Raw genomic sequence first — 14,191 nt, 5'->3', positions numbered from 1 at the left:
AGCCCCAGGTGCGGATGAGAGGCAATAGGAAAGCAAGATGCTTCCTCCCATATTTGGGTATACCAGAGTGATTCCACAAAAAACAAATATAGCTCTTCCTTGGTACAAGCTGATTTGGAGGCGAGCCTGTAGCCTAGAGTTTAATATGCTGCCTTGCAAGCAGATATCTACTGGTTCAAATCCCAGCAAGGGTATGTCTAGCTGAAGAGCGCAAAATAGATCTAAATAGATCTATACTAGTTTCCCTTGCTTTTCAATTATCAGCTAAAATATTTTACACATATACAAGGAAAACAAGATGCTTCCTCCCATACAAGACAGAGTGGCTCTGGGTCTTGCCTCCCAAGGACAATTCCATCTGTCCATCCATTACCCTGGGGGGGGAACTACTGACCCCCTCAGAGAGGGTTCGCAACTTGGGCGTCCTCCTCGATCCACAGCTGACATTGGAACATCATCTTTCGGCTGTGGCGAGGAGGGCGTTTGCCCAGGTTCGCCTGGTGCACCAGTTGCGGCCCTATTTGGACAGGGAGTCATTGCTCACAGTCACTCATGCCCTCATCACCTCGAGGTTCGATTACTGCAACGCTCTCTACATGGGGCTACCTTTGAAAAGTGTTCGGAAACTTCAGATTGTGCAGAACGCAGCTGCGAGAGCCATTGTGGGGCTTCCAAGATTCGCCCACGTTTCTTCAACACTCTGTGGCTTGCATTGGCTGCCGATCAGTTTCCGGTCACAATTCAAAGTGTTGGTCATGACCTTTAAAGCCCTACATGGCAATGGACCAGATTACCCCCGGAACCGCCTGCTACCGCACGAATCCCAGCGACCAATAAGGTCCCACAGAGTTGGCCTTCTCCGGGTCCCGTCAACTAAACAATGTCGTTTGGCAGGCCCCAGGGGAAGAGCCTTCCCTGTGGCGGCACCGGCCCTCTGGAACCAACTCCCCCCCGGAGATTAGAACTGCCCCCACCCTCCCTGTCTTTCTTAAACTACTCAAGACTCATTTATACCGCCAGGCATGGGGGAGTTGAGATAGCTCTTCCCCCTAGGCCATTACAAGTTATGCATGGTATGTTTGTGTGTATGTTTGGTTTTATAATAGGGGGTTTTAGTTGTTTTTTATTATTGGATTGTACATGTTGTGTTCATTATTGTTGTTAGGCGCCCCGAGTCTACGGAGAGGGGTGGCATACAAATCCAATAAATTATTATTATTATTATTATTATTATTATTGTTGTTGTTGTTGTTGTTGTTATTATTATTATTATTATTATTATTATTATTATTATTATTATTTGAGAATACCAGGGTAATATGGTGACAAAGGGTGACAGAGGGTGAGAATACCAGGGTGACAGAGAGACAGACATATAGATAGTGTGTGTGTTTGAATATGTGTGTGTGTGTGTGTGTGTGTGTGTGTTTTCGTAGATTTTCACGGGTACAAGTATGAAGGTCTTGGCATATTAGGGTTTCTTTCCTAAGTCAGTCTGTCTGTCTGTCTGTCTGTCTGTCTGTCTCTCTCTCTCTCTCTCTCTCTCTCTCTCTCTCTCTATCTATCTATCTATCTATCTATCTATCTATCTATCTATCTGTATATATATACAGATAATAAACCTCTCAGTATTTTAATATCATTCAGGGATATATATTATATAATATATTTCAATGTTTGTACTTTCCTGAATTTTCAGAATTTTCACAATTTTGTAAATTCCTTGTTTTTTTTCCTATTTCCTATTTCCTATTTATATAATTACTTGAAAATTCATACTGCACCTTATTGAGACTTACCAAAATTGCTAAAGATTTATTTCATTCTCAACAATGAGATGAAGCCAATTTTAAATGGCAAATAGCAGTACAGTATTAGGAAGGGATTTTATCTATAGGAATAAAAGGATCACAGAGGGACATGGTTACTTTAAATAAACCTAAGTGCAATCAGCTAGACTGCTTTGGTGTATCATATTTTAATTAATAGAAATCCAAATACCATTGGAGCATAATTGAAAAATTTATAATAACCTTCAGGGGAAAAGATAAAACCAATTTTTCTAATATCAAGAGAGATAACTATATAATTGCTGGCAATACCTTCTTACTGCATTCTTTGTACTTCTCTCTGCCACTGCCTGAATACAAAATTATTCATTATAGAAAACAAACCTCTGTGTATTTTAACATGTAGTTGTTAAACTATGTCTAGAGAAAGGGGGTTTTGCTATTTAAAAATCATATGAATATTAATGTACATTTTAGAAAAAGAAGCATATTTAAATGCCACGCTGAGCTGAGAACTCTTCCAGCATAGGAAGTGCCCTGTTTTTTGATGACAGAGATTTCAGAAAGGCCTTGTATCTGGTACCAGAACTAAACAAAGCTTGTCCAACAACGAAATTGGTTACAAATTAATGCAATAAATATGTATTTAAGTAAAAAGGAAAATATAAAAATATTCCTCAAGCAAGAAACAAATTTAGAAAATATACTAAGGGAAAAGAGTAAGAATATAAAAGCACAAGCAAGTAATATATATAGGGAATTATTACAAGCAGAGGAACAAGTAATAAAAGGACTGACGAAATATTGGCAGGATGAGTTAGAAATTGATGAATGGGATATGGAAGGCATAATTGGAAATATTAAAAGAGTTAAAAATACAAGGATAAGAGAGATGAGAAGAAAATTTTTACATAAATGGTATTACACACTAGTATAATTAGCACGCTTTCAAAAAATGAGGAAAGGAAATTGTTGGCATGGATGTAAGGAAAAAGGAGTATTTATGCATATGTTTTGGGAATGTAATAAAGTTCAAAAATTTTGGAAGCAAATACAAATGGAAGTGAATAAAATTACAAACGGTAACTGGATAATAACCAAGGAAGCAGCATTGTTGATAAAAAATAGTGAGGTAAAAGAATACGAAGGAATCAAAACTGCAGCGATAGAAAGCGCCCAGGCAACTATAGTGCTTGGGTGGAAAGATGACAATAAATGGATAAAAAAAAACTGGTGCAGGTACATGGTGGACCACATTCACTATGAAATTATGGAAATTAGATTACATAACTATAACGAAGAGAAATTAGCAGCAACAATGAGGCGGTGGGAGAAGGTTAAAAATTATATATTAACAATGTCAGCAAGCGATGCAAATGTAAAAAATAAAATTCAACCACTTTACAAAGAATGAACAATGTAATCCAGAGATGAAGCAAATGAAGGGTACAGAATTGAATCTTCCCTGGTGAAGGGAATTTTTATTTTCTTGTTTGGTGATGGCACACCTTTTTATGTTTTATGTTTTTGCTTTTTGTAAAAATTTAAAAAAAAAAACAAAGCTTGTCCAACACTAAAATGTATAACAGAAAATTAGAGGTGAACTGTGTAAAAGTAATTTTAATATAAGAGACGTATTTAATAAAGTTACAGCTACAAACACAAACAAAACTCCCGTGTTAGAAATGGTAGGATAATTTAAAAGGTACCTAGAAAGATGCTATGAAGGGGAGAAAAATGATGAATGTTGTGAATGGAAATATTTGTAATTCCATATAACCTCTCCTTTTGCTTAAGGTCTGTATGAAATGAATTACACTGGTCAACACAAAACAATCATCAGCAAAAAATAATATGTCTGTTTTATGGAATTTGATGTGCTGATTCCAAAAATATGTTTAGTTTTGCTCTATCACATGAAGTGTCTGATATAGAAGCATTTTTGTTATTTTGTTATTTCTGATATGTACATTACTGTTTTCTTAATGTCGCCGGTATATTTCCTAATCTTATAATAATGATGTTGCTCCGTACAAACTATACCTGCTACAAAAAAACTATACTGTATACATTTTTGAAATCAGAATAAAAAATTGATTCAGAAAAGTACAAGGTCAACTGCGTTGTTGATTACAAAAAATATTTTTGTAGACCTGCGTTATAAACCTTGCGGCTGAAATATTCTTAATAAATATGAAAAGAGGGTCTAAGATCAGTTGGAGTTAGACAAGTAAACTCTTATATTTTCTAGAAAGAAATGCAGAGCTTTGATCCCCAAATCAGCCAGATTATATAGAAGCTACAAAGAGTGAGGCGGATGCTTATTTCCCAAACTATGGCATGCAGAAGGTATAAGAGTGGAGCACAAGCGTTATAAGTTTAGGTTTGAGTGGCTGAAAAAGTATTGAAACCAGCATAAACTATCTCTAAAATTTCATACAAAATAGTTATTCTACCTACTGCATCCGTTGTATAAATTAAGGTATATAAGAAAAAGAAGGGGCATTTATATTCCTCGAAATGTAAACTTTTATAGAAACTCAATTTTAGATTACTCTAGGTAGAGGGGAGAATGAATACAAATTGGAGTGAGTCACATTCAACCATTGGAGAAGTTCTTCATAGTACGTGCATAGACTAGGCTAGGCTAGGCTAGGCTAGACTAAATAGAATAGAATAGAATAGAATAGAATGCAATGCAATAGAATACAGTAGACTAACAGAGTTGGAACGGACTTGGAGGTCTTCAAGTCCAACCACCTACTTAGGCAGGAATCCCTATACAATTTAAACAAATGGTTTTCCAAACTCTTATTAAAAACCTCCAGTGATGGAACACCCATAATTTCTGGAGGCAAGATGTCCCACTGATTAATTGTTCTACTGTAACTGTCAACTAAATTTCTCTTTAGTTCTAAGTTGCTTCTCTTCTTGATTCAATAAATGTTGAACATGATTAATTTGACATAATTAAGCTAGTTGCTATTTCTTAGGATGCTGTATTAATTGATTTTGCATACATTTTTCTCTCTTAGCTTCAGATATCATGGCTGCTCCAAGGCACGTTGCTTGGAGATGTCTCCCTTGTCCTTGTTGAGAACAAGACTGGAAAAGAGCATAGCAGAAAGCTCTGGCATTTGAATGACCAGAAAGTATTTGGAGCATGGCAAAAGATGATCAGACCTCTCCCTGACATTTTTGACAGGTAGGATATAGCATACTTCTTCATATGTCAGTTAACCATGAATTCTTGAATGACTGTTGAATGACTGAAACTACTCATAAGCAATTAAGATGTTGAGCTTTTCTCATTTAAATTCAGATTTAAGCTTTTTATTTGAAAGCAGTGTGGGTTTTTTTTAAAAAATGACTTTCATCTACTTCAGCTTGGTTGTCCATTATTTAATGGGATCAACACAGTCATAGGCAGAAAATATAACTTTTTCTCTACTAGCATTGTTCTGAAATCAATTCTTTTTCCTCCTTCTTTGCGTGGGGAAGAGCATCAGACATGTTTGCCCATAGCTCATTCTTTATTTGTTCGAGCTGCCTGCTTATGAAGGAAGTTATTTTTGAGCCAGTGACTGGTTTCATGATGATTCAGTTTAAAACGGCTTCCTTGACCTGAGACATAATATCAGCACTCACTTCAGGAGATAGGCTTAGTAAAAAGATAGGCTTAGTATCTTTCTAGCATATGATACACATCTGGTGGGTCTTGCAAAAGATTATTTTCTTCTGTCTTGCATAGGTTTTGAAATGGATTGAAATCATAGACACGTTGAAGCAGAAATGAAGTAGATGTTATTTTGGTCACAGAACGAATACAAAAGACTTAAACGTTTTAGTTATTGGGGTCTCTGCTAAATATGGCACTGGAGAATCCCCAAGGCACATGTCTTGTCACACAATTCACCAGTCCGTCAATATTCAAATCTACACAAATACATTTTATTTTATAAAATAAAGACAAATGCTCTTAATTGTTACTCAGAAAATATTTCTGCTTTAAAATAACAATAACAATAACAATAATTTAGTATTGGCCCCTGGGAATCCAAAACAGCTAATTCTGTACCTCTTCAAGATACAAAAGTCTCCCACAAACATTAAATGAAAATCAAATCTCAATCCACTTTTTTAAGAAAGCTGATGCTCTCTGTCATCTTTGGGACATTTACATCTCCTCTCTCCAAATGGCTGAGGAGAGGGAAAGCTTGGCTGAAATTTTCCTTACTTTTGGAGTGGTTAAGTATTCCAGGAACAGCTTCACTGTGTTGAAAGCATTACTCTTTCAATGAGAAAATGTGGAGATCTAAGGCTTTAATGCTTGCTTTATTTGTAAATTGTAAATTTAACAGCTGAGCAGAAATGGCTGGGAAGAAATATCTTTCAAATCAGTTTGTAAGAACTAAAGCTGAAGAGATGAGGACTAATAGTTCTCAGGCTAGAAAGAGCTGTCCGTGTATATAATTTCCACTGAAAGCCAAGAATTTAAATTAAAAAAATAGACAGACAGACAGACAGACAAATAATAGACGATGGATGATAGATAGATAGATAGATAGATAGATAGATAGATAGATAGATAGATAGATAGATAGATATAGATAGATAGATAGATAGATAGATAGATAGATAGATAGATAGATAGATAGATAGATAGATAGATAGATAGATAGATAGATAGATGGGCTACAAGAATGGTGGAAGGTCTTAAGCATAAAACGTATCAGGAAAGACTTCATGAACTCCATCTGTATAGTCTGGAGGACAGAAGGAAAAGGGGGGGACATGATCGAAACATTTAAATATATTAAAGGGTTAAATAAGGTCCAGGAGGGAAGTGTTTTTAATAGGAAAGTGAACACAAGAACAAGGGGACACAATCTGAAGTTAGTTGGGGGAAAGATCAAAAGCAACATGAGAAAATATTATTTTAATGAAAGAGTAGTAGATCCTTGGAACAAACTTCCAGCAGACGTGGTGGATAAATCCACAGTAACTGAATTTAAACATGCCTGGGATAAACATATATCCATCCTAAGATAAAATACAGAAAATGGTGTAAGGGCAGACTAGGTGGACCATGAGGTCTTTTTCTGCTGTCAGACTTCTATGTTTCTATGATAGGGAGATAGGTAGGTAGGTAGGTAGGTAGGTAGGTAGGTAGGTAGGTAGGTAGGTAGGTAGGTAGGTAGATAGATAGATAGATAGATAGATAGATAGATAGATAGATAGATAGATAGATAGATAGATAGATAGATGATAGATAGATAGATAGATAGATAGATAGATAGATAATATAGAAGAATAAATATGTGCTTTTCTGTGATTTGTAGAAGACACATATTGCACAGCTTCTGTTTTGACTGCATTAACGCTGTTCTGTTTAGAAAAACTCCCTAATCTTATGTTCCCGGGTCTATTTGACCCGGACTGCAAATTGATCATTTTAGGTACTTATATTTGGTCTTCTTGAAAGCTTTTTTCACCTGGAAACAAGTTTGAACATTTCTGCACAAAATGGAATGAAAATTGAACTGAAAAAATTAATCCTTATTGGTTTATTTTGCACATAAATGTGCCTCCCCCCCCATTTTTGTGAAAGTTTTTTCAATTTATGGATAGTTTTGCTTGCAAAATCCATTCTATTTTACTAAAGTTGGTGTGGGATTGGTAGCTTGAACATTTCTGCACACAATGATATGAAAATTGAAATGATAAAAGTAAATCTTATTGGTTTATTTTGCTGATATAATGCATGCCCCCCCCGTTTCTGTGAAATAGTCTTCACTTTATGGATAGTTTTGTTATCAAAATGCATTCTATTTTACTAAAGTTGGTGTGGGATTTGTAGCTTGAACATTTCTGAACATAATGATATGAAAATTGAACTGGAAAAATTGATGCATATTGGTTTATTTTGCACATAAATGGCCCCCCATGCTTATACTCAAATAGGCTTATACTCGAGTAGGCTTATACTCGAGTATAAGACAATATGGTTTTATATTCAAAAATAAACCAATAAGAATCATTTTTTTCAGTTCATTTCTATTTTTCTTTTGTTCACGATTGTTCAATTTAGTATATCAAACCTTTTGGGGGGAAATTCCTTAGGGATTTGTGGCCTTAAAAAATATAAATTGACACGAAATTCAGAAAGGATAGGAGGAGGGGCTTTTTGATCAAAATAAAAATATAAGTCTCACTTTTTCCAGTTCAATTTTCATATCATTATGTTCATAAATGTTCAAACTAGTTTTCCAGTTGAAAAAGTTTTCAAAAAGATCAAATTCAAGTACCTAAAAAAAGTCTTTTTGGTCCGGTCATATACGAACAGAAACAGATTCGAAGTGATGATTTTTTCTTTGCCCAGAAAACAATTAGCCACCACCCCAAAAATATTTTTTTGATGATCAGCATTGTTAAATTGAGTAAATGAATGCCTAAGATTTTAAAGAATATTTCGGATTTGGAGCATAAAAAAATAAAAAGTGAAAATGGTTGCAAGCAGCCGAGGGGGTGGGGGGCTTATTTCTGATGTTAAAAAACCAGTAAGAATCATTTTTTTCAGTTCCTTTATATTTTTCTTATATTCAGAAATGTTCAAGCTACCAATCCCACACCAACTTCAGTAAAATAGAATGCATTTTGCAAGCAAAACTATCCATAAATTGAAAAAAACTTTCACAAAAACGGGGGGGGGGCATGCATTATAGCAGCAAAATAAACCAATAAGATTTCCTTTTTTCATTTCAATTTTCATATCATTGTGTGCATAAATGTTCAGACTACTTTCCAAGTGAAAAAAGCTTTCAAAAAGACCTAACATAAGCACTGCAAGTGAAGAGTTTTTGGTCAGGGTCAGGGTGACCCGGGAACAGAAGAAGTGTAACTTTTTTTGCCCAGCAAAAACTAAGCCCCCCACCCCCCAAAAAAAATTCTCATAGAGAGAACCCCTGAAATGATGAAAAGTCATGAAATTTCAAGTTTCAGATATGCAGGGAAAATTTTTTACCGGGACTCAAACTTGGCTTCGGGTCGCATACAACCCGAACAGAACAGCAGGGTTAAATATACAAGTAACGAATAGAATAGGTTTGAAAGCACTCTGCAAGAGGTCAGTGATGGGAGCGGGGTTAGTTATTCTGTTCAGGTACCCAATGAAACTAAAAACAAAAAAATCTTTTAACAATCTTTGAGAACATTGCTAACTTAGCTTAGTTTGGCAGCTCAGCAGGGTCAGTCCTGTTTAGCATAATTCTGTGAAAAAATGTGATTTTCTTCCCACATTTCTTTTTACCTTATTCATTTTTGCCAGTAAATGTTCATGTCAGGAGCTTGAGTGACCACTATCGTTTGGTGCTTCTTTAATTTATCTCATAAATAAATAAGTTCAATGTGTGAGGTGTCATCATGAAAAATAAATTGTTCCCCTTAGATTTAGTAACTAGGTGCTTCCATAGCTACAACCAATGATTATCAGTCCCATCCAGTGATGGGCTCCTACGGGAACGGTCAGGAAAGCAGTTCCGGTAGCAAAATTTGGAGCTCTACCCCAGAGCACCCAATTTGCACTGAAAGATGCTGAAACAAAATGCATGAGCCACACCCACAGTGTGGTAGTAAAAGTTTTGGTAGCCCATCACTGGTCCCATCCATCACTTTACAGGGATTTTGGCTCACATTTCCATGATTTTAACTCAATAAAATTTAAAATGTTTGTTTCAAGACATGCTGCAATAGTTATAGGGAATTCAGATCTAGACTTTGATTTGGTCATTCAAAATGATTGAATTGCACTTCTTTATCCTTTGTCTTTATCACTAACTTGTATACATGGTATCATTATCTTACTGCGTGACCTACTTCTACTTCAGCTTAAGTTGATCAACAAAAAAGAAATAAAAAATAACAATAGAATAAAGAAAATATATATAAAGAAATGGCTCTCCCATTCATCATAAGTTGAAACAATTTTAGTAATTTAGCATCTTTCCATAAAATAAAAGAAACAATCTCTTCTTCCTATTTCTCATTTCTTATTTATAAATAAATCCTTAAAGCCTCTCGTTTCAGTCCTGACGTCAGCAAAAGTTCATTAGTGGTTAACAGAGGTAACAAAATATGTATTTTAACCTTGATCAAGTAAACAACTTAATATTTCTTCCCTTTGCTACTAACTATCTTGATCTTTAGTCCAAATAATATCCTAGAACTTGATTTATTTTTATTTTTTCTTTGTCCCTTCTCACAAAATTCTTCAAAACTTCAATCTATCGCTTTTGTAAATCCAATTTAGGGAAATTATTTAGGTCATTCACTTAGTATGTTATATGTATATCTCTTATAATTATTAAGACATCAGCCAGTTTCTTTTGCATGTCCAGTGTAACATCTTTTTCCATGTCATTCTTGTTGTCTGTTATTTTTAAATCCACCTTCAATTCAATGTCAACCTTGTCAGGAAAAATCAGTTCCTATTCCATAACATATTTTAAACACAAGCTGTAAAGGTAGATACTCTTAAAATTAACTTCTGACTTTATTGTTCAAAAAGGACTTTTAATTTGGCCAATGTTAAAATAGTTTGCAACCTCTTGAATAATTTAAACTTATTCTCTTGAAGTGATTTTGTCTAGATAATTGCATCTCTTCTAAATCTCCATTTCAAGATTACAACTCAGATGGTGGCCTGGCAGAAATCCAAAACTTTAGAAATGATTTAGAAACTTTTTCTAAAATTATAGCCAGAAATTACTTCAAGCTTCCGGAAAATTATTTTGAGAAGGCATTAGACCTTTCTTGTATTGTTATGGTGAGAACTGTGACAAGGGACCCAATATGTATGAAATATATACAGGGCAGGGCTCGTCAAAATCACCCTCTATTGATGAATGGAGCATTTCTACAACTACCCCTAAATTTAACTGAACTAACTGACTGTATCTTAGATTAAATTCTAATAACGTTTTGTGACAATTATATGCAAAACTTGAGGAAATCCAAGAAGAGGTGAATTCTTTTCCACAAAATTTATATTGATGGGAGACATAGGCAATCCATCTAAAAATTCACAAATAAAGCAAAAGCATTGCAAGAAAATTGCATAGATATTCTCTGAAACCACCCCTAGCTGAGTTTGATTTGGAAAAAAAGACTTACAGTGTTTTATGGTATAGCATCCATACTGATAATTTTTTAATCTGTTTCTCATTCCATGAGAATAGAGGTTGTTAAAAAATTGTCTAAATAAATATAAATAGATTTATATACCTAGGTATAGTTAAGTGGATGAGGAAAGGGAAAACACCCAATAATTTTACTGTAAGACTTCTCAATGTTATTTTTGCAGGTATCTTAATACCATGTTTATACCATTCCTAATAAAATAGTTCTGTTGATTGCTTCCTAAATTCGAGAATTCTTTCAAAAAGCTTGTTTTGAATGCTGAAGATTCTTGTAGAGCTCTCCATAGACCATATTAAGTTTCTAAGAAAAAGATGAATATGAAACAGCATCTATATGATAATTTGATAAAGATGAATAAATTTGCATTTGACCATGCAAATACTTAGAAGGAAAGCAGCGCAGAATGTGAGAGTCAGAATGGAGCCTCACAAGTGAAGTATACGAGAATGGATAGGGTTTAGGGGGAAATTGTTGCCTTGGCAACACATAAATGATGCTAGACAAATGAATTTTAAAAAGCTGCTGAAAAATGGAAGATAACTAAACTAAATGAAGCCACTACATCTTACTATGGATGGCAGAGGCAACAAAGGACAGCAAAAGGAGACAATGTTGATAGTTTTGTATCTTACATTAATTTCATATCCACAACAGAATGCGTTTTGTATTAACCCATACAATGCTATTCTATGTCAAGAGTCAGAAAGATGAAATATATTTTTGGCACAGTATCTCCACCAAGGTGCTATTAAAATTATGTGCATTGTTTTTAACATGAATGAAAGAGTTAAGGCTGAGACACAAACTTATTTATTTATTAGATTTGTATGCCGCCCCTCTCCATAGACTAAATATATTATTGACAACAAAGGCTTAAGCACTCAGAACCTTCTCGTATTTTTAGGTTAGTATTGGGGAAGCCAGCTAGGAATATAGAGATGTTCCTGAGATAAATAAATCTCTCTGTGATCTTTTTAGGACCTTTATTTTTATAGAAAAAGTGATGAATATTATTTATTTATTTTTATTAGATTTCTATCCCACTTTCCTTCCACTCTCACTTGAGGCACAAATGACCAGACTCATATTGTCACATTCTGGACATATTATGTGAAGACCTGTTATCTTGAGAAGCTGAGATATAATGATGAGAAAGGTGAAAGAAAAGAGGGGGGGAAAGCAGCAAGCTGAGTAGACCCAATTACACTGACATTACTACATTATTGGAGACCTGAAGGGCCAGAATGGGGAGAAGTAATCCTAAGGAAAGTCTGTCTATTTGGTTACTAAGAGTTTGCACCCACTTGATGCACATAATCAGATTGTTCAATTATTTCATTGGTGGACATAATATTCTTTTCTCTGATTTTTCCTCATAATAATCTTTTGAGGATACAGAGAAAATGGCTGACACTTTGTAATCCAATTTACTTCAATGGCTGAAAATAGACTTTTTCCTAATGCGATATCTTAATTACCACATCACACACGTTGATTACTATTATCAGTGAGAGATGGAAGGAGAAGGACACCTGATTGGTTGGAAGAATCTTATGTTTGAATTATATGACAAATTTTACTGAAGGTTCATACATGAGTAAGACAAAAAATATGAAGGAAAGGGAGAGAGAAAAGCAAATTTGGGGAAAACGGCATGAAGCATAAAAAGACCAAAATAGCCGTTAATCTACCGAAAGTGCAATCCCTTGGGGTACACAGCTAGTAAATCTGTATTAGACTTTGTGACAGGCTAGGCAATACATCTTGATTCAGATATTTCATCGAGTATTCAGGAATTTGCTGCAAGAGAAGTTCACAGATACAAGACAACTAGATAAGTGGTTTTAAAAACAAATAACTTGGTTCTGGATTGATCTATGATCTAGCAGAAATTAAATCTTTCTGTATTGTCCTGGTTTTAAGTGCTTATCCAAGTGGGAATAAATGCTATTATGGAACTAAGGATCTGTAATTATTCCTGATTATATTCTAACATGGGATAAACAGTTATAATAGATAGAGAGAACCAGCATTTTATTATTATTATTATTATAGCCACATTCTAAATCAGGCTTTACTATACTTCTGCTGGTTTTTAAATATGTTTTTACAATCTGGATTATGTGTTTTATACATTCACATTTGTGAACTTCTCGCATGGCTGCTCTGAAGCCAACAGTTATTAAGAATACCACAAAATTGCCTGATTATTTCCCAGCTGCTAGAAGGATTCAAAACACTAAAGGAACAATTTCTACTTCCACTATCCATCAAAATAGTTGTATCGCCCATTTAATCATAAAATCTTTAACTTATTTAGTTTCTGAATCATATTTCACCCAGCAAGTGCTATGAGTTTCATACAAGATTTTCAAACTCAACCAGGTCTCTAAATATTCCCCCTTGTTTATAACGTTCTTTGAAACCATGCTCCTTATTTCAAGCTATTGAAAGGTATTGAAACCAGGTGATTCAGATCATTATGAAGAAAAAGTATTATAGGTTTTTTAAATTCTTAATAATCATACCTTTTTTCTCTCCACTGAATGTGGTTTTTATGTATTTTCCTCACCACAAAACATGCAGATGAATCTGGGCTATTTATTTTTCTGGATCAATTTCAAACTATCAGTTTGCTACTTATTGTGCACAATCTCTTACTGAGTCAACATTTCCTGCTATCTGGATCTGCAATGCCCTGGATGACTGTCCTCCAATGACATAATCTTGCACCCATACAGATGTTCTATATTTATGATAACAGAAGGAGGAAGAAATACACATGGACAAGCTCCAAACTTGCTGATCTTACTTCTCCAAACAATAATGAGAAGATACTCATAGTTTGGGCGACAAACAATGGCCAAACAAAAAGTGACATTCAGTCATATGCCTGGGTGGGTTTTGTTTTGTATTGTTTTGGTTTTTTTGAAGTATTTATTTCTAAAGACAGCCATGGACTCTGGAGTCTGAAGGAGGACACTGACATATAGAATGTTTCTTAATTTTTCCCTCCTGTACTGTTCTGCCGGCATGTTTCAACTGCCCGTAATTACAGGGTAATTAGTCCAGGAAGACACACACCACACGATAAGAGGAAAACCCAAAGTTTTAATAAACAGAAAAACAGAAACAGCTCCCTTTTTAAATGTCAAAGGGATTTTCTGGTACACACAAGGCACAGGTGAAATGCAATCCAATTG

The 14,191-nt window shown here is 34.8% G+C and overlaps 1 protein-coding gene across 1 annotated transcript in view; it reads left to right on the top strand.

The window, feature by feature from the left end:
* Positions 1-4,897: 4,897 nt before the first annotated feature.
* Positions 4,898-14,191, top strand: part of ALK (ALK receptor tyrosine kinase) — a 169,957-nt gene continuing 160,663 nt past the window's right edge. Inside the window, exon 1 of the mRNA XM_070734303.1 lies at positions 4,898-4,995. Coding sequence (XP_070590404.1) covers positions 4,964-4,995 — 32 coding nt within the window. The 5' untranslated portion in view covers positions 4,898-4,963. The remainder of the gene's footprint in view (positions 4,996-14,191) is intronic.

The sequence above is a fragment of the Erythrolamprus reginae genome, chromosome 1, assembly GCF_031021105.1.
Source record: "Erythrolamprus reginae isolate rEryReg1 chromosome 1, rEryReg1.hap1, whole genome shotgun sequence".
NCBI lineage: Eukaryota > Metazoa > Chordata > Lepidosauria > Squamata > Dipsadidae > Erythrolamprus > Erythrolamprus reginae.
Note: the sequence above shows the minus strand (reverse complement) of the source record. Positions and strands in the feature narration are given on the sequence as shown.